This window comes from Homarus americanus, unplaced genomic scaffold (genome assembly GCF_018991925.1).
Source record: "Homarus americanus isolate GMGI-L3 unplaced genomic scaffold, GMGI_Hamer_2.0 scaffold18703, whole genome shotgun sequence".
Taxonomy (NCBI): Eukaryota; Metazoa; Arthropoda; class Malacostraca; order Decapoda; family Nephropidae; genus Homarus; species Homarus americanus.
Window position 1 is genome coordinate 2,660,735 of NW_024749779.1, and position 24,476 is coordinate 2,685,210.

General features: G+C 38.8%; 1 protein-coding gene across 1 annotated transcript; it reads left to right on the forward strand.

The window, feature by feature from the left end:
* Positions 1-6,740: 6,740 nt before the first annotated feature.
* Positions 6,741-12,206, forward strand: LOC121853820. The gene is made up of 5 exons (XM_042348196.1): positions 6,741-6,752; positions 6,954-7,061; positions 7,526-7,707; positions 8,858-9,993; positions 10,195-12,206. Exons 1-5 carry the CDS (start codon positions 6,741-6,743, stop codon positions 10,914-10,916), a joined length of 2,160 nt encoding a protein of 719 aa, XP_042204130.1. The 3' UTR covers positions 10,917-12,206.
* Positions 12,207-24,476: the final 12,270 nt, after the last annotated feature.

Below are 24,476 nucleotides of genomic sequence, written 5' to 3' on the forward strand. Positions count from 1 at the left end.
GTGGTGGAGGACAACCTGAACTGTGGTGGAGGACAACCTGAACTGTGATGGAGGACAACCTAAACTGTGGTGGAGGACAACCTGAACTGTGGTGGAGGACAACCTGAACTGTGATGGAGGACAACCTGAACTGTGGTGGAGGACAACCTGAACTGTGGTGGAGGACAACCTGAACTGTGGTGGAGAACGAAATGACCTGTGGTGGTTGAAGATGTTACCCGGAGAAACCATGCCAGACCTGAGCACCGACATAAGCGCCAACAGGCGTCACCAACACCTCAACCGCTGCATCCCAGAGGTGATGGTTTTGCATTGGGCGGCGGCCATGTTGGCTCTGATGGGTGAGTGACCTGAGATTCTGATCTGTTTTAACCTGATACAGGACCATTATACAGGACCAGGAGATGGGGGCAAGGCTTTATCCTGCACAAATATAGTCCTTTTCAGAATTTCGGAATCCCAGATTCACCATTAAATTCCTTTGGAAATTTTCTCTGGTGAGAGACCTAAGGGAGGCTTGTACTTAGTAGCGGTGAAAAACGCCTGATAATCCATACTGCCCCTTAAAATTTCACTTAAACTATCAATAAGGCTGTTATCAGTGTGCATGAATTCGTTCACCAAAAAAGTTAAAAACGCGATAAAGGTTATACCAGGATTACCAGGATGTTTTCTTAAATCAAAATGACATAATCTTATAACATGTACAATTTTCTAAGTGCAGCTGCTGATTATAAAAAATATAATATAAATAAAAAGTCTTCAAACCGCGTCAACTTTCAATAATTAACATGGTGGGAACGCGGGTAATGAGCATCATTCCATTTATCCCCCAAAACTCTTTGAGTAGATGGATAGTCGTCAGTGACTTACTTATTTTTTACCATATTTAAAGTACGGCCACCGACTATAGAGGAGGTCATGCCGAGGGACGGAGGCTAGTGGCCTGTGTCGAATCCCTCCAGTGTTATTAATAGTGTTGTCTAGAGCTATTTGGAAGCCCAGTTCTGTTCTCGATTCCACAGCTTGGGTTGGTAGACTGTGTAAAAATGTATTTACTTCTGTTCGTTTCTCATGATATCTTGGCTAGCTTGAAGTTATGTCTTTTGGGATAGAGAATTATTAATGACCACACTTTAATCAGGAATGAGTGATATCGAGACAATATAAGATTCTAACCGAACCAACCATTTAGTACTATTATCACATTAATAACTGTATATATATATATAATATGATACCAATGTGGCTTAATATATATATATATATATATATATATATATATATATATATATATATATATATATATATATATATATATATATATATATATATATATATATATATATATATATATATGCCTTGTTATGTATTTCTCCTTAGTCTGTACTCACCCCTGAAGATGTGAATTACGCGAAAGCGCTTGGGAACTTCGTGTTTTCTTGTTTCCTTGTGGTTATCAGCATATACCTGGATCATGCGCACCTACAGTGATTTACTTGTATATGACTTGCATATTACTTGCATATTACATAAACATCTGCAACAAGCACTAAATCATTTTTATTAAGATACATTTAATATATGTATAAATTTCGTATGCGACAGTGCAGCTTGTGATACATACAGTAACGTACCCCCACTGCGTGGTGAAACGGATTTTTTTAAATATATTAAATTTGTTTTCTTTGTTTTGAGATTCTGCAGTGACAGTTCCATAAATCATGATATGAAAACCCGAGGCCAACAGAAAACGACATGTTTGCCATCTTCCAATACAACTGTGCCCAGCTCCAACACAAGTTCTCCAGTAACTTTTCCTGATGTAACTCATTCCGTAGCTGAAATGAAACCCGATTTACTACCATAATCAATCGTATCGAAAATGCAATCTGAATTGTGATTATTTTCATGGTTACATTTGTATGATCTTACTTTATTTCAACATGAATAGATATCAGACATGCCGAGTCGAGAGCCAAGGAAAGTTCTAGAACAGAGAAAGAAACACCGAGAGAAGGAGAGGCAGCAGCTAGGTCAGTTGATTATCCGTAACGGAAGGCGCTGTTGCAACGTTATTGTGAAAAGTGCCTTTACTGGGTAGTGGGGGAGGGTGGGGATGATATACCCTGAAGGCCCGTGTTCTAAAACATCTTGTAATTGCTGTGGTTATCTACAGTATACTCTTGAACATTATTAAAAGCTACTTTGTAATATTAAAACATTTCAGGTTTGACTTTAGACATCTGCATTTAGTTAAAAAAATACCTTGAACATATATATTTTGTCTTGGCACATTTAGTGAAGGGTGCATACAAAATAAGGTCCGTTTGTCCGTCCTTGAAAGGTGAGTATAACAAATTGCAACGGGATTTAATTCATTATTGACATTGACCACTAAGTTAAATAAAGTATAAGTATACTAATACTGCCCTACACATATAATTGTGACATATCTGATACAAATATATAACTGTGAACACGATCATGGCTTACACCGAAGAAAAAAAATGGCTATATAATATCAACGGTGCCATTATTGAGGTGTTATGGTATGCGCCATCACGGATAAGAACGGCGCCTCTATCACAGAGCCAGGTGCCAAGCCAATGGTTGCCTGTGCGCGCGCTATCAGTACTGGTTAAGGGAGGGTGAAAGCAACACTTTGACGACTCTCAGGTGTCGTTAAGCGACTCTCCCACCCACGACCTTCCTGGTGAGGACAGCGCCTTCATCCTCACTTCATAATAAGTTCTGTTTTGTAAATGCTTAAGAAATTGTCATTTAAGTGCATATGAATACTCTGTTTAATAATGTGTGACTCAGTGGACGAATATGAAAACAGTTTAGGCGTATAGATATCCAAAGAATATAAACTGTTTTCATCTACTATAATAACTGACCCATTTGTTCCATTATCTTGAAAATGACCAAACATTAAAACTCGTTTTGGTATGGAGGACTGAAGAGCAAACTGTAACTTCTGGCCAACGGAGAGCCCTGACATGTCAAAACAACAATTTAGCCTTAAAGAACACTATACTGTTACTCCACAATAACTTGTTATCTTCTGTGAACGAACAGAAACCACTACATCCTTCACAGTCAAGTCAAACTTATGCCAGTTTATAAATCCAAATTGGAACTTTATCAGGGGTAATTTGCTAACTGCATTTTTTTTCAATTCGAACAAAATAAACCTTTTCTGTTATAGAGCAAAACCTGAACTGTGGTGGAGAACGAAATGACCTGTGGTGGTTGAAGATGTTACCCGGAGAAACCATGCCAAACCTGAGCACCGACATAAGCGCCAACAGGCGTCACCAACACCTCAACCGCTGCATCCCAGAGGTGATGGTTTTGTGTTGGGTGGCGGCCATGTTGGCTCTGATGGGTGAGTGACCTGAGATTCTGATCTGTTTTAACCTGATCTCGTATCAGTGGAGACACCCACTCAGAAGTACACGGGCTTAGCAACACAGGATCACAGGAATGTTTGCAAATAACAACATACACATATACCGGAATACACGCACACAGAGAGAGAAACATCACAACACACACACACGTGTGACTCAGGTGTGAACAAACTCAGCGAGCGAAGTAATGTCGTCGTGGTGAAGTATTACTGTGAGGGGTAGACGGTACACAGTCTTTCCTATTATATATATATATATATATATATATATATATATATATATATATATATATATATATATATATATATATATATATATATATATATATATATATATATATATATATATATATATGTTCTAAACATTATTAAACACACAGACAGACAATTACTCTCAGACCCAGACATAAGTCGTAGTAACTGACTGGCTGACAGGTGTTAAACAGAAATACATTAGAAGCCGTCAGTCTCCAGGAATATGTCAGTATTGCCTCGTCCACTAAGTGTTGCATTAAAATAATAACAAACTTGACCTGTTTGCTTCCTCAATATTCACGACAAGCGGTAACAAGAACAAGCATGGTTTATGGTCTGTTGGTCTTCTGTTTTTTGGAAGTGAATGTAAGATTTCATAAAACGGTCAGATTTTTCCTTATTTGTATTTCCTCGCTGAACCATGTCACTGGTCAAACGCATTCAATATCTAGGATGATTAAAAGCATTAGGCTAACACAATTATTTGACGAGAAAGTGACGTTCCTCTGTAATGACAATAAAATTTATTTTTCGTTGAACTCAGATGAGAAAAAAAAATACATTTACGAAGCAGACAGATACTTAATATATTCCTCAGGAAATAACATAATTAATTTAGAGACGATTTCCCTTTATTTCTTTTGACGACTTTGTAGAATTCTATTAGAAAATCGATGTAGAAAAATTTGTACCCTAAGTATGGTAGAAGAATTGTGAAAATATATATATCGAAATATAAATATATTGAACGTTCACAATAAACGTAGTGAATCAGGCAAAACGTGATATTAGTAACAATTGGTATTGAATGGATGTTTTCCTTTTCTAACTTCTTCCTTTTCCACTGGTCGGGTCTTAATGGGGTTCTGGGTTCGAGCTGTGGCAGTGTGGGTCTCGTCGCGTCGGTCGTGCTGTTGGTGGTCTGTACTACAATCCTATACAACCAGACATGCTGTGTTAAGCCAGGGTACCTATTTTTACTCCTACTATTCACTTCCATCCACTTGCTGTCCTTCCACTAACCCTTTTACCCACGCAGGCGAGAGTCAGGGGCAGAAGGTGAAGATGTTCACTATGCAGCGAGGACTCAAGACGATGTCCACCGACAAGGTTTATCTTCGCTACAACTTCACAGAGGAAGTGGAGCCGCTCATGTCGTTTACGTTTTGTTACTGGATGAGGTGAGTGAGTTGTCAGGGTAACTGTTATGATCATTGGTTACCAAATTTATAAGAAATAAAATAAAGAACTAATAATACATATCATAGTTTCTGTTTCTAATGGGTAACGAAAAAAAAATGACAACAAAATTATGTATTGCTTCAAGGTACGAGAGGTTCTCCTCTCTGGTGCCTCATGTGTCGTATGCTGTGAGTGACGCGGCCCCCAACATGATAGTTTTGTGTGAGTATGTTGATGTAGTCCTGCCGTAGTGGTGGTGTCACACATTTCCTTTTATATGTGTATCTCGTTATCCCTTTATATAGATAAACGATGTCTTAAATGAAACCGAAAAAATATTACCCTATACATATTTATTCCCATTAAAGACAAATGAAGTAGTAGTAAAGTTGACGGTAGGACGGCCAGGGGAAGGCAGAGACTGGGATGGTTAAAGGAATACAAATTGGGTGCCCGGAGAGATACAAAATATTGGAGAATTGATAAAAAGAGCCCCATAACGTTTAGAATCGAAGACTGTGGTCATTAACCCTCAGAAATGAATACGGTACACTGATTGATTAATGTTGTAGCTGTCACATATCGAGAAGGCATTACCACACCACTCATGCTTGCTTGCTTGCTTGATTTAGTTTCCTGGCCGTCAACTGCTGAGGCTATTACGGCCTTAGACTTGTTAATTTGACCAACTGCCTCTTGTTTTCCTTCATTTTTCTGCACTTTCCACACTTCTTGATCCTCTTCTTCTTCTTCCTCTGGTTTTCCGTTTCTTGGTTATTTTTTTTCCTTGTTTCTTAATTACGTGGTTTTGGTGTTAATATGCAGGAACCTCTTTAATAACTCTTATAAGTAACTGATTAATGTCAACATTACTTTTCTTGTTCTTGTATGGTCTACATTAGAGAAGACACGTGTGTTAAGTTTGACCTGTTTCTAAGTCATTGATTATTATTTTGTATATAAACGAGTTTTAAGTATAAGAAGAAAAATATCACTGTTCGTTTTAACTGCTCTCTACCTTACTAAATTGTTAACTAATGAATTAACTACGAACTTCTGGTCAGTATCGATCGTACTTATCTAATATATTAAGTAACCATTGAAAGCATTAAAGAAAGTCATCATATTGTTAACTAGAGGTTTTAATACGTAACATAGCAATAATATTCATGTTTAATAAAAACTATGAGCGTTACAGATCATGAAGGTATGCAGCTGAGCTCGTTCATCTACAGCAAGGCACAGCCACACATTTGGTACCGCACCTTTAGATCATACCCGGAGATCTGGTACCACCTGTGTCACATTGTAGACGACGACGACGTCGATTTACACACTGTGTACTGGCAGGGAGAGGCGAGTGTTCTGGTCCTGTTACTTAGGGTACTTCTACAGCCATACACTACAAATCATGTGCCACTAACTCAGTTTCCTCACCATAAGTCACATATACTAACAAATACACACACCTGCACTACAGATTCGTTAACTCTCAGTCTGCTCAAACACTCACTATCCCATTTTATCATTCCTCACTTGTGGACTCCTGTGTTGACTGTGTTGTGCATCAGAGATAATTTGTTTATCTTTTTTCAGTAAAGTCCTTCGCGTGTGGGTGTGTTGAAGTATACAAGTAGTGTCAAGATATTGGTGGCACAACACGGATCTCGCTAATATGTGACAGAACAATTTTATTTGTTTAGGTTAATTATTAGCTTTGTGGCGCTGCTGAGTGCATTAATTCATCAAAAATAATACATTCAATTTTGACTTGAATTCTAAATCATCACCCGAAAGAATAACAAACTATATAATATTGTCCAGTTCTACTCACATTACCACCATAGCTAAATCGTAAAATATATAATTTATAGACCAATGGTGAATGCAATATCTTGTTAGTTCATTCAAACACTAACCCACCATTTGAAACCAAACATTCCTGGGTAGATACAATTATCTTGGTGTGTAAAGAGACGATCAACAATCCCGGACTAAATTCACTTAACGATCACCTTTTTATTTTGTCTCAGGCTGACATTTAATACTTTATCAACTCGCACTTTCTAAATCACGTAGTATACAATGTTGTCAACAGTATTTTGTCAGCGGGCCTGTAGAGGGCACCCCGGGACTCCCACTTAACGGTACTCTCATCATTGGGCAGGAACAAGACCTCCTCGCCCGTGGCTTCGATAAGTATCAGGTAACAAATAAGTAACAGTAGTAGGCATCTAACTATATAACAAAGTAACAGTACAACTATCAGAGAACAATGAATACAGTAACAGTTCAAAGACAAAAAAATCTGTTGCCGGAATTTAATACCGTAGTTCAATTAAACACTGTAAAGTACGAGTACCGAATGACATTTTACATGTAACAGTTCCCGGCAACATTTCACATCTTTTTAGTGGATCTTTTTGCTCACTCATTTTTTATGTAAATTATAGATATTTTAGCTATTTATTGGTCGGTAGAAAAGATAAATAAATATTCTTCTACTTCCTACGACCCCGTATATATGAACTAGCGTCAAAATCCTAAATATATAGGAGGTTCTTGTATTAACCAACACACCTGTGACCACAGTGTACAGCAAAAATGATTTTTTACGAGTGCTGTCAATTTGTGAATAATTATATAATTAACGATCATCTCTTCACACAGGTGCTCCATGGTGACATTGCTCAATTGAACGTCTGGGACCGAGCGTTGAACGCTTCTGAAGTGGCCGGCCTGGCCACCTGTCACACTCCTGGCCTAGGAAACATCTTCAACATGGACACGGCCAAATGGGAGGTCATTGGCAACATCCAGGAGACCCTAGTCGACCTCCAGTACTTTTGCAGGTTTGTTTGCATTTAGTCAAGACGATAAACATGAAGAAATTATATGAATGAATCGGCAACTCAACTACAAAGAAGGCTGCAACAAGATTCTCAGATTTAAGCCAACACACAAACATTTGGAAACTTTTTATTATTTTAAATAGTAATGAATAGTTTAGTCTTTTAAAAATTCTACCGCTGGATTGTTTAATATTTATCCTGACAGCAACACAGCCGAAAATAGATCTACCAATCACAATCACCTTTACATACAGCCTTACTCTACCAAGTATTGCCAAGTAAAATTACCAGTACGAGACCTAGGATCTTTGGCTGACTGTACTGTACACACACACACGCACAGTAGAGGCGGGAAGTAGCTGGCACAGCTACGGCCGATAGAGCGATAAATGAACCATTTAAAATATACTTCGCACACCTCTGAAGTAGAAAACCTTTATTATTAAATTACCTTTCTAACAACTACTACTACAAAGGCATCAAATGAAATTGGAGTTATATAAGTAATTTAAACTGGACATAGTAACGTTATTATTACGGTACAGTACTACTACATGAACAAACTACTCACTTATATTGATGTCTGGTAATCAATGCTACTAAAATAGGAGCTATTTACGCACTTAAATGACTACGGCACAACTGAAACTAATAAAACAGCTATCATTAAATGTATGGTAACCATTATTACTGAGGTAGGTTAAACTGTCTGACAACTCTACCTTCACTGTTGAAATTAGAGCCACTTTCCCCTTTAAACTTTATGAGAGCTCTAATATTAATGTTGCAATGATCACAACTTTCTCCTTAAATTAAATGACAATCACATTATCACTACTAAAAAAAGTAATTTTCCTCTTAAATGACAACTCTGCTATTGCAACTGAAAAAAAAACACAGCAAATTTCCCGGTATATCGCAGCAGTGTGGCAAAGTATTTTATAACTTGAGTTCTGACCAAGCATCTAACGGGGTCACTTAAGCTACGGTGCAGTGCAAGCTTGACAAAACGGTGACGAGATTGCATATACTCTAGACAATAGTATGGGACCTTATATTACACATACACATATATACAGTCACACAACATATCATATAGGTTCATTTGCCAAAAGTATACACATAATAACACAATATTTATCATCAACAGCTCGGACCCGTTTTATATCATCTTGCCAGAGGAACGATCTTTCCATGCCACCCAAGAACTCTGTGAACTTCTCAACACCACCATGCCGGTGCCTCAGTCTCATGAAGACTCCACCTCAATACTGCAGGAAATTACGCCCTTTCTGAACGTGTGTAGCGCGGGCAGCACGTGGAAAGTCTGGTTAGGCATCTCAGACGAGCTTCAGGAAGGTGTTTATATCAACGTCAACACTGGAAGACCCATCACTTTCCACGACTTTCTCCCACCTTACCCTTTCGGTGGACAATTAAACAACTGTGTGATGCTCATTGTAGATGGTACTTGGGTTGACAATAAATGCCAACTTCAGCGATGTGGAGCCTGCTACTTCGAACGAGAAGACTTTCTGTACTTACGAGGGTTGTGTTTTGAAGAAGAAATAAGAGCACATTTTCGAATGAGCGGCTATTTTGCTGGGCGACCAGTGCTGCGTGGATATTTCAGCATGTCTGTCATATGGGATTCTTCACAAAATCTTTGGTTATTGTATGATACAGATAAAAATTCGACGCTCGTCACTTCCGAACATAGTGACACTAATGGTTACCCATTGGGCATAAAAACATGGGTGTCGGCCGTACCACTGTGTGATTCTCCCAAAGGAAGCCAGTTAGAACTGAGTTTTTCCAGTTGCTCCAACGAACATTACATGTGCAATTCTGGGTCCTGCATCTCACACGAAAAACGCTGCAACCTTCGATATGACTGCACTGATGGGAGTGACGAAAACGGCTGTGGTGCTGTGAAAACTGGCAGTGGATACCAGCAGCACGTGCCACCCAGAGGACCTAACGATACAAACCTTATTGTCACCCCCTCTGTCAATATCACACGCATCACCCACGTCGACAATATAAGAATGACCATTGGTGTAGAGTTTCTCATATCACTTACCTGGAGGGATGACAGGTTGACTTTTAGGAACCTGAAACCACGTAAGGAGACTATCATCCCTAAGGCCGATTTGAAGCACATCTGGAGGCCTCAGTACCGCGTTACTCCTCTCGAGGGAAGTCAAGTCAGGTTGCTGAATGATTTTGCTGTAGTTCCGTCCGCCAATAATGCAACAATTCCAGATTTCAACACTGTCAACAGAGGTAATTTTCTTTCTTTTCCTTTTCATCTAGTCTTGATTAAGTACTTATATAATCTATGTACCTTTAACTAAACAGATCTCCGTAATATCTTTCTATTCCTCTGTTTCCAATTGTTTATAAAGATAATAATGTATTTTACATTTGCCTTCACAAATTTCTGATCATAATGTGACGATCTAATCTTCTGGATATTTTCCTCAGACCTTGGGTATCCCGGGGCCGATAATGACATAGTGAGCAGCGAAAAGTACACAGCTGTATTGACCTGTAACTTCGACCTCTATGTCTACCCGTTCGACATCCAAGTGTGCAGCATCAACATCGACATAGCACGAGAATATGAAGAGACTGTTGTATTTTCTGTGGAAAAAAGAAGAGCGTTTTTCACCGGATCTGAGGATCTCTCTCAGTACAAGGTGAAGAATATAGCTATTGATCCTCGCTCCGGAAAGAATAAGATGACAGTCAACTTCGAGCTCCACCGCCTCCAGGGTGTGATCTGGCTGTCAACGTTTGTGCCGTCGGTAATGTTGTTGATGGTTAGCTGGGCGACGCTCTTCATCAGGATGGAGTTACTCAACGTGAGAGCCGTCATGTCCCTCACCACACTGCTGGTGCTCTACACGCTCACCACCAACCTCTCACGCACCATGCCCAACACCGCTGCCATCAAGCTTATTGACGTCTGGTTCTTCTTCATCATCCTTCTCATCTTTGTTAATATAATGGTTCATATATTCATTGAGCACATTGTATATATCTTTCCAAATAGATTGATATATGACTTTGAATTTGAAGGTAGGTCAAAGACTTACTCGGACAAGGCTGCTGAGAAAGTTATTTCACTCATTAGGTTTTGGTTTGTCCCAGTAGTTTTCCTGACATTCAATATAATTTTCTGGATATTAGTTTTCACATACTAGTTGCATTTTAATAATAACACTATCTTTTTTATGTTTATGATACAATTGATCTCCATATCATTTTATGCTAATTGGAAGTAAATTGGTGTCAGTTATTTAGTGCCGTGAACTGAGGTGAAGCCAGGAATTGATGATGATTCTTCCTAATCGTTAATTTATAATAGTCATAAACTGTAAAGTTTACTCATTCCTGATAAGACTATCAACTTATGAAACATGATTTCCAAAGAGCATAGCAAATATTTGCAGTATTACACAGTACAACAGGTCAAAGTACATTATTTTTTAAACTCAAGGTGGGCACAAATCAGACATATTTTACAGAGTGTATCACAACTCACAAAGTTTTAACAGAGTCCCTAACACTGGACCATGTGATGGGGGCAAGACCTTCCTTATCCTGCCTAAGTGTAGTTCTTCTCAGAATCTCAGAATTCCAGATCCACTTCTAAATTCATTTAAGAATTAATCTGGTAAAAAAAACTCCTGATATTTCGACTGTCGCGTAATGATTCAATTTTAATATTAAAAGCAATATCAGTGTATATGAAACAATGCCCAAAAGTTCCAAGATGTTTTCTCTGACCCAAAAGTCATAGGTTTATACTTGTACAACATTCTAGGTGCTGATGCTGATTATGGAAATATCATGATATAAAAAAGTCTTTAAATCACGTCTCTCGAAATCTTCCGAGGCCTTTACGGACCAATATCCTTTTCAACTTTCAGAAATTAATATATACTGTATATTCAACAGTGACCACTATGAAGTTTTGCGTTTATCTCTATAGTTCCTTCACCGTCCTTGTTCCCATGTAGCGATGTCCATGACCACCTAGTAAAACTGATCAAGGCTCCATGCGGCACTGGACAGATTTTGTTTAGGACTGAGCAGTTCCCCATGCAAGACTCAACAGAATCCCCGTCGAACTGACCATGACTAGATGTAGCACTAAGCAGGGACACTCGAAGCTTGCCACCAAGGCTTAGGGTCAGTTTGTAGCGGGGCAGCTTGATTGATTGTCGGACGGACACGCGAATAATCACTACAGTTCTTTGGTATTAATCTATTGTGAATATATAAACCATTTTTTAAGTTAAAACTACGTGTCTTGGATGTAAGTAAGTAATTTCCCTATTACAATGATTGCTTCAGTGTCATAAGTAAAATACCTGTCAAATTACACACAGTAATCATTAGAACACAAAAGAAATTTGAATTATAGATTGCGCATCATATATCCAATATAATATGTAGAAACTCTGATTAAGATAATATGTCAAAAGATTATAAACCACTTCTTGAGTTGTATATATATATACATATGTATATATATATATATATATATATATATATATATATATATATATATATATATATATATATATATATATATATATATATATATATATATATATATATATATATATATATATATATATATATAAGTCATGTAAATGAAAAACAAAATTTAAAAACTTTTGAGTTTCAAATTTTTTTGGAAAAATTCTGAATTAATATAAGCTTAAAATTCTACAATATGCTTACAATCTCTTGCAATTATCTCAAGTTTATTCTTCTACATTCATGGATATTAATAATATAAGCTACAAAATCAAACTTTACCAAATTTCTCACGACGGTCCTGGAGATTAAAAATATTCAGAATTTTTCTCAGCTAACTTCTAGTTGAATTTTTTTTACTTGTTTGTATTCTTAATATTTACTTATAAACTTCTTATTAACTTCAGTGGAAGCGTGTTTTATTAGTATCCAAAACTCCAAATACAAGAAAAAGAAAATAAAGAATAACAATTATGATAAATAACAGAGGTGTAAGAGTTGTTCTCAGATTATGAAGTTTTGGTGTGCTTTATTATTCAACAAGATTTAAAACTTTAATATAAACTTTACACTACAAGTGGTCATATCTTAGCATATTGTAAGTATATTATAAATTAAAAAAAACAATGTTCACACAAACTTGTCATGAAATACACAGAAAACAGCACATTAGAATTAAAGAAAATCCTTCAATTACAACTGAAGACACGGGTACGGAGTCTGCCAAAGGCTTGAGATGCACACTTGATCCGATGTTGAATCTCTTCATCGACGTCAGCGGTGGTGGACAGGTGGGAGCCGAGATACTGAAAAAGGGTAACATTAGAGCGGGTAGTACCATTAAGCTGGATGGATGGTGGAGGTGTGGCTGAACCAGGGGCAGGCTGAAAGAGAGTCTGAGTCTTACGTACATTCACCTCAAGGTCGAAGCGTGTATACGCATCTGCTTAGGTGTTCAGGATCTCCTGTAGGTCGTGTTTAGTGTGAGCGACAAGGATGAGGTCGTCTGCATACTGGAGTTCAGTAATGGACGCTGTTGACACCCTTGTTCCTGCCTGGAGTCGTCTTATGTTGAAAAGATTCTTCATCCGGTACTCGATGTCCACCCCACCAGCTAAATTGCCACTGGTACGAGTAAGGAAGGCAGCCAAGAAAATGGAAAAGAGAGTTGGTGCCAGTACACATCCTTGTTTTACATCCGTTTGGATGGGGCAGAACATAGACTGGGTGCCATTGTGCAGGACACTGCCGTTCATGCCATCGTGGAGTTGCCCCACAATGGCGATGAATTTTGGTGGGCACACACACACACACACACACTTGACCACTGAGGGGTCAAGACCTATCCGGCGCTGCTGCTGCTGCCATGGCCAATGTTGGCCCATTCCCCAACCCTACCGGAATGTCAACAAAATCACGCCAAAGTGACAATATCGTTTCGGAAAGGAGTGGAGTCAGTAATGAACAGTGATGGACAGTGCTTAGGCCAATGAAGTCAGCATTAGACAGCGCCTTTGTTTACATTCGGTGCTTCTTGAAACATGTGGAGTACCAGATACTGCTACATTATTTATGCCATCTTTCATAAAATGAACCAAAGAAGTCAAACATAACTTAGGCTTCCTAAATTTGAGTTTTACCTGAAGATTATAGCATAACTTCCACGTAATCCCTTCCACAGCATTCGAAGATCACATGTAATTGTTGGTCTGTAGTGATCTAACAAATATTCTACCAAAAGTACTAACAGCGGGGTAATGCAACATTTAATTTTTGTTTTTTGCAATATAGAAAAAAACTGTAGTATTTTAGCTTTGGCTAGGTAGCTTAGTGTGGTTTATTTTATGAATGATAAATTATATATAATGCGTTCGTGATTTTACGTCTGTTAATTAAATGCAAGATTGCCGAAGTTTTTTTTTAATGCCATAGAAGGTTACTGTTATGTTAGGCTAAATTAGGTTAAGTTAGGGTTAGTTTGGTTCATTTTATAAATGATGAATTATATAATGTAACGTATTAGGTACTTCTGGATTTTATGTGTTAAACAAAAGATTACTAACTTTTTTAACTCTTTGATATATTATTTTCTGCCGTAAGTTGCGTTGTTAAGACTTAAATTAAAATAAATCTTGATATAATGATGCCCAAATACACTGATAAAATGTAACATCCATCCGCCAATAGAAAAACAAAACATGGTCTCTTTTTTCAGGAAGATCTCAACTAATATTACTGAGGCGTTAACCCACCCACACATTAATCATTAATGAAACACTAATACGACACAGGCTGGTTTTTCTTTAGATAATTTTATATATAGGTTTGCATGTATAATTAAAAACCTTTCGGCGATTTAACTATTTTACTTTATAGAAAGTATCATGGGAAATATCAAACATGAATATATGTGAGACAGTTTGTGCAAATGAATGTTAATTAATACTGACACAGGTTCAGATTAAAAAGTGAGTTATTCATCATCTTAGTTGTCACGAGTGATCAGCTAAAGAGCATCGAGGAAGTTCTGCAATGTTATTATTTTGCTAAGTGCCAAGTGCTGTGGTTATCTAAAGTATACTCTTGAACACCATTAAAAACTACTGCTGTTTAACCAAAGAAAAGCATGCAAAATTGATGTAGAATTTAATTTGTTATTGTCATTGATCATAAGTTAAATGTAGTGTAGGTCTATTAATGTCGCCCTGCGTGTATAATTATGATATATCTGGTGAAAATAGCGAACCCGGATCATGACTTACACTGAAAAAAGAAAATAGGGATTATATAACATATTATTGAGGCGTTATGGTGTGCGCCATTATGGGTAAGTACGGTGCCCCCATCACAGAGACAGGTGCCGAGCCAAGGCTCACCTGTGCGCGCGCTATCAGTGCTGGTTAAGGCAGGGTGGTGGCAACACTTTTTTGGCGACTCTCGGGTGTCGTGAAGCGAGTCTCCCACCCACGACCTTCCTGGTGAGGACAGCGCCTTCGTTATCACTTCATCATGGGTTCTGTTTTAAAAGTGTTTATGAATTTATAGTTTAATAATGTGTGACTCAGCGGAGGGATATGGAAGCAGTTGAGGCATACAAAAAACCTCCAAAGGTCATAAACTGTTTTCATCTATAATAATAACTGACCCATCTGTTCCATCATCTTTAAAATTATCAACCATTAAGACTCGTTTAGTATGAAGGACTGAAGAACAAACTATAGCTTCCTGCCAACATAGAGCCCTGACATATTCAAACAACAATGTAGCCCCAAGGAACACTAATTTTAATATTACTCCACAATAACTTATCTTCAGTACACGAAAGAGGAACACAAACCACTACACCTTCCATAATGAAGTAACATTCATGCCGAGTTTCAAATCCAAATAGGAACTTTAATATGGACCATTTGTTAACCATAGCTGTTTCAGACCGGAGAAAAACGTTATCTGTTATTGAAGAAAACCAGACCTGCGGTGGAGGACAACCAGACCTATGGTGGAGGTCAACCTGAACTGTGGTGGAGAACAACCTGAACTGTGGTGGAGGACATCCTGAACTGTGGTGGAGGACAATCTGAACTGTGGTGGAGAATGATATGACCTTTGGTGGTTGAAGATGTTACCCGGAGGAACCATGCCAGACCTGAGCACCGACATAAGCGCCAACAGGCGTCACCAACACCTCAACCGCTGCATCCCAGAGGTGATGGTTTTGTGTTGGGCGGCGGCCATGTTGGCTCTGATGGGTGAGTGACCTGAGATTCTGATCTGTTTTAACCTGATCTCGTATCAGTGGAGACACCCACTCAGAAGTACACGGGTTTAGCAAAACAGGATCACAGGTATGTTTGCAAATGACAACATACACATATACCGGAATACACGCACACAGAGAGAGAAACATCACAACACACACACATTCACACTCACATACACACGTGTGACTCAGGTGTGAACAAACTCAGCGAGCGAAGTAATGTCGCTGTGGTGAAGTATCACTGTGAGGGGTAGACGGTACACAGTCTTTCCTATTATCAATGGTAGCTCAGACTTTATCACTGATCTCTGTTGCATCCGTAACAATAAGGTCAAGTGAGATCAATCATCGACCCACTGAGTGTTGCTTCATTAACGATGAATGTTTGGTCACAGGTAGTACAATCGTGGTCCCGGGTGAAGTGGAAAATAGCAATATAAATGAAGATTAACATGTTGGTAAAATATCAATAATTGTAGCGTATCATGTAACCCATCCTCTAAAACTGATGTGAATAACAACGGAGTTAACTCAGTTCATCATCACCCCGTATGCAAATTACTCTCAGACCCAGACATAAGTCAAAACAAAATAATAATAATATTTACCAATCACGGTCAATCAGAACCTGTGACAACTCTTATACTTTGGAGTGTTTAGTCGTCGTTTGTCTGTTTGTTGATCCATTATTCTGTCATCATAGTAACTGACTGGCTGACAGGTGTTAAACAAAAATACATTAGAAGCCGTCAGTCTCCAGGAATATGTTAGTATTGCCTCGTCCACTAAGTGTTGCATTAAAATAATGACAAACTTGACCTGTTTGCTTCCTCAATATTCACGACAAGCGGTAACAAGAACAAGCATGGTTTATGGTCTGTTGGTTTTCTGTTTTTTGGAAGTGAATGTAAGATTACTTAACTACATAAAGCAATAATTTTTTCCTTTGCTATACTTCCTTATTGAAACCATGTCAACAAAGGTAACGGTATCGCTTTCAAATGCTGGACTGTTAATACCATAGAATGAAATGCAATTACTTGCCTCTGTAATGACGATAACGCTAATTTTTTCTTCGAACCCAGATGGGAAAAGTACACTTATCAAGCAGAGAGACGCTACATAAATTATGTAGGAAGTGACCTAATTAATTTGTGGACGATCTCTCTTGAGATTGTAGATTTTAAATACTCGATGTAACAAAAAACTTGGACTGGCAAGATGCTCGAAGAATTCGGATTACATTATAAGTGCAAATGTAAAAAAAATATTGGACCTTCAGAACAAACGTCGCGAATCCGGCGAAATTTGTTAGCAACATTTGATAATGGTCGAATGTTCTCCTGCAGGAGAGAGTCAGGGGCAGAAGGTGAAGATGTTCACTATGCAGCGAGGACTCAAGACGATGTCCACCGACAAGGTTTATCTTCGCTACAACTTCACAGAGGAAGTGGAGCCGCTCATGTCGTTTACGTTTTGTTACTGGATGAGGTGAGTGAGTTGTCGGGGTAATTTATTTGTTATTGCAATTTTTAAGATACAAGATATTGAACTTTTAATATGTGCCATAGTTTCAGTTTATAATGGGCAAAAAAACCCTGATAGTAATGAGTATCTTGCTTCAAGGTACGAGAGGTTCTCTACTCTGGTGCCTCATGTGTCGTATGCTGTGAGTGACGCGGCCCCCAACATGATACTTCTGTGTGAGTATGTTGATGTGGTCTTGTAAAAGTGTGTGTGTGTGTGTGTGTGTGTGTCGCACATTTCTTTTGTATGTACGTGTATGTTTCTTTCTCCCTCTCTTACACACGCACACTTCGTCTTCCCAAGAATCCACCCTACTTCTTATGATGGTAAACTATAATTTAAGTGAAAGTAAATATATCCATTAACGAATTAATTTACATTAAGTTGTAACAACAACAGGAAGTTCTCTATTTGGCAAAAATGTACTAATATTCTAAGGCATAGACCTATTCCTCCTTCCTTTTCTTGAATCCTATTGATGTTTAATAAACAATATTGAGTTTACAGACCACGATGGCGATCAGCTGAGCTCGTTCATCTACAGCAAGACGCAGCCACACACCTGGACCCGCACCTTCAGGTTATACCCGGAGATCTGGTACCACCTGTGTCACACTGTACACGACGACGACGTCGACATACACACTGTGTACTGGCAGGGAGAGGCGAGTGTTCTAGTCCTGTTACGTAGGGTACTTCTACAGCTCCACACTACAAATCAAGTGCCACTAACAAATACACACACTTGCACTACATATTCTTTAACTCTCAGTCTGCTCAGACACTCTTACAGCTTACAAGTTTTACCCCTTAACACTACTCACTTGGTGTCATTATCCCATTTTATCATTCCCCACATGTGGACTTTTGTGTTGAGTGCATTGTGCATCAGAGTTAATTGTTTTTTTCTCTTTTTTCTTCATAAAAGTCTTTCGCGTGTGAGTGTGTTGAGGTATACAAGTAGTGTCAAGCTAATGGTGTCACAACACGGATTTCACTGTGGTAGAACACTTGGTAATTTTAGTTCCCTTTATTAACTGTAGTTAGCAGCTCTAGGACGTCTATCACTGAGATATATCCTTCCTCTTCTATCATCTTGGCGTTTTCCTAGCCATCCACTTGTATGGCGCTGCTGAACGTATTATTATTTCACCCCAAAGAATAACAAAATGCATAATATTGTCTAGTATTATTCAATTTATCAGTAAAGCTAAAACAAAGTAGATCATTCGTAGACCAGTGCAAAATCTTGTTAGTTAAACACTGACCCATCACTTGAACCCAAACGTTCCTAAACAGATACCATTATTTCAGTGCGCAAAGAGGCGACCATCCTTCGCTAAATTCACTTAATGATGTCCTTTGTATTTTTTCTTGTACATGTACGTTCAGCTTCACTCAAGTGAATCAAATTTATTTTAACTCGCACTTTCTAAGTCACGTAGTATACAATGTTGTCAACAGTATTTTGTCAGCGGGCCTGTAGAGGGCACCCCTGGACTCCCACTTAACGGTACTCTCATCATCGGGCAGGAACAAGACCTCCTCGCCCGTGCCTTCGATAAGTATCAGGTAAGAGAACTAAATAACATTAGTTGGCAACGTAACTATAGAACAAAGTAATAGTACAACTACCACAGAACCATGAATACAATAACAGTTTAAAGTAAAAGTTAAATCTACTGCCGGTACTTAATAGTTCAATTTAAAAGTGTAAGGTACGAGTACCGAATGACATATTACATCAAACAGCTCCAGGCAACATTTCAAAACTTTTTGGTGGATTTATACTTTCACACATTTGCTGTTAGTTATAAATGTTAGAGCAGTTGGTCGCTCGGCACACAATACCAATAAACATTCCTTTGCTCACTATTCTTGTCGTCCGAAGACCCGGGTATGTGTATTTACGAGGTTCATATATTAACCGACACATGGCCGTAACCTCAATATAAAACATAAATGCTTCTTAACGAGAGCTGCTAATTTACGACCATCTCTTCATACAGGTGATCCATGGTGACTACGCTCAGCTGAACGTCTGGGACCGAGCGTTGAACGCCTCTGAGATGGCCGACCTGGCCAACTGTCGCACTCCTGGCCGAGGGAACATTTTCAATATGGACACTGCCAACTGGGAGGTCTTCGGTGACGTCCAAGAAACTTTGGTTGACCTCCAATCATTCTGCAGGTTTGTTTACATTTAGTCAAGACAATAAACGATAGGTCATTAGAGCAACTATTTTTGCAACAATGATTTACTAATATATAGAACAATCCAGTTTATTTGTATGGATGCGTTCCTTCAATCTTCCTTATTGAGAGACGTGCACTGACGATTCGTCATTAATAAGAGGAATAAAATAAATTTTGTTACAGACCCCCCCAATTTGAATGATACTCGTAAAATCCAAACAAATCTACATTCTAGATACCAATCAAATCTACAACTTTCATTCTGAATCACTTCAGCTTCTAGAGAAACATTTTGAATCTGTGTCATTTGGTGTGATGTTCCTCTGCCGCCAACTACTGAAGAAATAATGATAAAACCTAAAGTAGTGTCACTCTCCGTATTATCGGGGATTCGATTTTCATACCTGAGTCATTGTTACCAAGTGTTCTCTGATCTGAATTCTACTCGTAGTGAAAATTTTGGATACAATTCTCTCAATGGACTTGCTAGTTTATTCCTGAGTGCTTAGCTGTGAGAGCCTTGGTAGTAACTGGAGAATACTCTACCATTAATTGGCTTAATCTGTGGTTGGAGCAGTTTGGACAGTTGTTTCTATACGTGAGCAAAATGCGAAGTTGAGAGAAAAGTCATAAATATATTATATATTCTGAAGAGGTTGTGACCCAAGATTATAATCTGAGGTAGTTTGAGCAGATTTCATAAGCCCTTGTGGCTGAGGTGGATATGAAGTTCCTCTCTTACTGGGGCAGATATGAAGGACAAGAATTTAGTGGTGATCCCTGTAAATGTAGGTTTGATACGTGCAAACTGTACAGGATATTGTTATGTCTGGATTTAATGTATTCTAAAAAAAGGAGATCCTAGTTAGAAGATTCAAAGAGAAATGCATCATGAATGTAGTGTCTGTGCCTAACGTGTTTATGTCATACAATATAGGTCTGATGATAACAAGAGCTATTGTGTAAGCGTCACCAAATAAAACCACTCGTATATGTTACCCCCGAGACAATCAACTGCATGTACGAGAATTAGGTTCAGTTTCAAAAAATATAAATAGAATAATGAACATTTGTCATCTACAGGACGGAACCATTTACTATGATACTGCCAGAGGACCGCTCTTTCCACTCGACACAAGAACTCTGTGAACTACTCAACACCACTATGCCGGTGCCTCAGTGTCATGAAGACTCTACTCCTATACTTCAGGAGTTCGCACCCTTTCTGAACGTGTGTAGCGCGGGCAGCACGTGGAAAATCTGGTTAGGCATCTCAGACGAGCTTCAGGAAGGTGTTTATATCAACGTCAACACTGGAAGATCCATCACTTTCCAGGACTTTCTTCCACCTTACCCCATTGGTGGAAAACTGAATAGCTGCGTGATCCTTATGGTAGATGGTACTTGGGTTGACAATAAATGCCAACTTCAGCGATGTGGAGCCTGCTACTTCGAGCGAGAAGACTTTCTGTATTTACGAGGGTTGTGTTTTGAAGAAGAGAGAAGAGCACATTTTCGAATGAGCGGCTACTTTGCTGGGCGACCAGTGCTGCGTGGATATTTCAGCATGTCTGTCATATGGGATTCTTCACAAAATCGTTGGTTATTGTATGATACAGACAAAAATTCAACGCTCGCCACATCCGAACAGAGTGACACTGGTGGGTACCCACTTGGCGTAAAAACTTGGATCGCGGCCGTGCCACTGTGCGGGGCGCCTACTGAAAGCCAACTGAATCTTAGCTTTTCCAGTTGCTCCAATGAGCAGTACATGTGCAATTCTGGATCCTGCATCTCTCAAGAAAAACGCTGCAACCTTCGATATGACTGCACTGATGGGAGTGATGAGAACGACTGTCGTGCTGTGAAAACTGGCAGTGGATACCAGCAGCACGTGCCACCCAGAGGACCTAACGATACAAACCTTATTGTCACCCCCTCTGTCAATATCACACGCATCACCCACGTCGATAATATAAGAATGACCATTATTGTAGAGTTTCTCATATCACTTACCTGGAGGGATGACAGGTTGACTTTTAGGAACCTGAATCCACAAAAAGAAACCGCCATCACTAAGACAGACTTGCAGCACATTTGGAGGCCTGAATGCCAGATCTCCCCCCTCGAGGGAGGTCAGATCAGCTTGCTGGACGACTTCGCCGTGGTCCCATCGGCCAACAATGCTACCATTCCGGACTTCAATGCCGTCAGCAGAGGTGATTTTTTGTCTTGTTTTTTTTCTTCCTCTAATATGGTCTGTGTTAATTGCATATTATACATATATATATATATATATATATATATATATATATATATTATTTATACACAGGCAGACATCCTATAGCGGTTATAGTGGTGACAGGGTGGGTCTCATAGGCATGACTATAGTAACCATCATCAAAGTAATACAGTATATAGAATCGAAACTAACAAGTACAGACAAAAGAAAAAGGCAAAAACAAATCTAATGGCGTTATCCAAATCATGACTGGAGAGAAGTTAAACAGTGAAGTTAATTGCAGTTATAACAACAATTAATTATAAGAATAATAAGGTTAAAAGCGACCCACCACTGTAGTTACGTATTACATCAACTAACTGTTAGTTCCTTGAGATCGTTGGTGTTTCTGTTTTCGTGAGGAGTGATCATTATGCACAGCTCCATGTCTTGGCTACGGCTGGACCGGTTATTGAATGAGGAGTCTATAGGGGTGGTCATGCTCGTGGTGAGGTTCTTGATCGTTTAATAAGGTGTTTTAGAGAGTAGTTGTCTTGATCTAGACGAGACAACTACTCTCCTAACCAGTGGTAGTCCTCTCACCTGTAATCACCAAACTCATATTAATTTCCAAGCTCAAGTGTAACAATATAAAAATAACTAAAACAACGGGATATACAAGTTAGCATAACCTGCACTTGGCGCTCAACACAAAGTTATATTGCGGTTCAAACTGCCAAGCTGAGTTAATGAGATTCTCTCTAAGTTAGATAGAAATATACTTAACTAAATGTGTTACCCTGTGTGTGTGTGTGTGTGTGTGTGAAGTTCTAATATTTTCTGATTTCCTGTAATTTCTCCTCAGAACCTGGGTATCCCGGGGACAGTAACGACATAATCACCAGCAAGAGGTATGCAGCGGTATTTACCTGTGACTTCGATCTCTATATATACCCCTTCGACATCCAGGTGTGTAGCATCAACGTCGACATGCCACGGGAATATGATGGCTCTGTTGAGTTTTCTAAGGAAGGTTGGAGAGCGTCTTTCACTGGGTCTGAGGATCTCTCTCAGTACAAGGTGAAGAATATAGCTATTGATCCTCGCTCCGGAAAGGATAAGATGACAGTCAACTTCGAGCTTCATCGCCTTCAGGGTGTGATCTGGCTGTCAACGTTTGTGCCGTCGGTAATGTTGCTGATGGTGAGCTGGGCGACGCTCTTCATCAGGATGGAGTTACTCAACGTGAGAGCCGTCATGTCCCTCACCACACTGCTGGTGCTCTACACGCTCTTCACCAACCTCTCCCTCTCCATGCCCAACACCGCTGCCATCAAGCTTATTGACGTCTGGTTCTTCTTCATCATCATGCTCATATTTCTCAATATCATGGTTCATATTTTTATTGAATACATTGTATACATTCTCCCAAGTAGATTTGCCCATGACAATGAATATGGAGCTGTGAATATGACTCATTTGGACAAGAAAGCTGAGAAAATAGTATCACTGATTAGATTTTGCTTTGTTCCTTCAGGTTTTATTATCTTTAATATAATTTTCTGGGCATTAGTATTCACATATTAATTGGACATTGATAGGTCTGCCTAATTCTCAAATGGGCTAGATTGCTCCAGGTCTGTAGGAAGGGACTTTCATTGTCGACCTTGCCATGCTCCCTATCCATTGTCTAAGAATGAGGGGCGATATGATCGAGATGTTTAAATGAAGTCAGAGTTAAACCAAGGTGATATAACAAAGATACTTATACTATCCAACCAGGAGCGAACTCGTAGCAATGGTTTTAAGTTAGATAAATTTAGATTTGGGCGCGAGATAGTTAAACACTGGTTTGGAAAGAGAGTAGTGGATGAGTGTAAATGGAACTGCCAAGTATGGTTTAATAGGCCTGCTGCAATTTCCTTCATTCTTATGTTCATTCAGATGGAGGAAATTTGATGATCCTCTTCAAAAAGTACAATAACATAAAAAATGCCACCATAAACAAACACATCACATCTCCTTTTTCAAATTTCATGAAACACAAAGTTACACAGTAATTAAACACTTGGAAGCATCCCCCATCAAATTAGTCACGCCAGCTGCACAAACTTTATGTCAATGACTCTCCCATAAATCGTGTACCAAGGATCCAGAACCACAAGAGCCTAAATAACCTGACGGCCATAAACAGATTTGAATTGATTCCTCTTAAGTTTTGACGCTTCACATAAATTGGTGACCGTAATAATTTTGAAGCTATTGTATCTCAGCTTCTGATGTTAAGGTGTGTGAGCTCGATATACAGCGCTGTGTATCAGTTTTAGATGTCAAATTGTATTAGCTGTCAGTATAAAATAATGTATATTACAGTACTCTTACACTGCAAAGAATTTACTATAAAAATGTATAAGCAATTTTTTTTAAATTCTTCACAAGGTGTGTCAGTCTAACTTGCAAATTATATCTCAGCTTAAAAGGATATATCAGCGTAGCATGTTGATCTTCATG

Bases quoted from the DNA above. Each gene is read 5' to 3' on its own strand.
- LOC121853820 (XM_042348196.1), top strand. The intron at 7,062-7,525 runs GTAACAAATAAG...CTCTTCACACAG, and splicing joins GTGGCTTCGATAAGTATCAG to GTGCTCCATGGTGACATTGC. The intron at 7,708-8,857 runs GTTTGTTTGCAT...TATCATCAACAG, and splicing joins GACCTCCAGTACTTTTGCAG to CTCGGACCCGTTTTATATCA.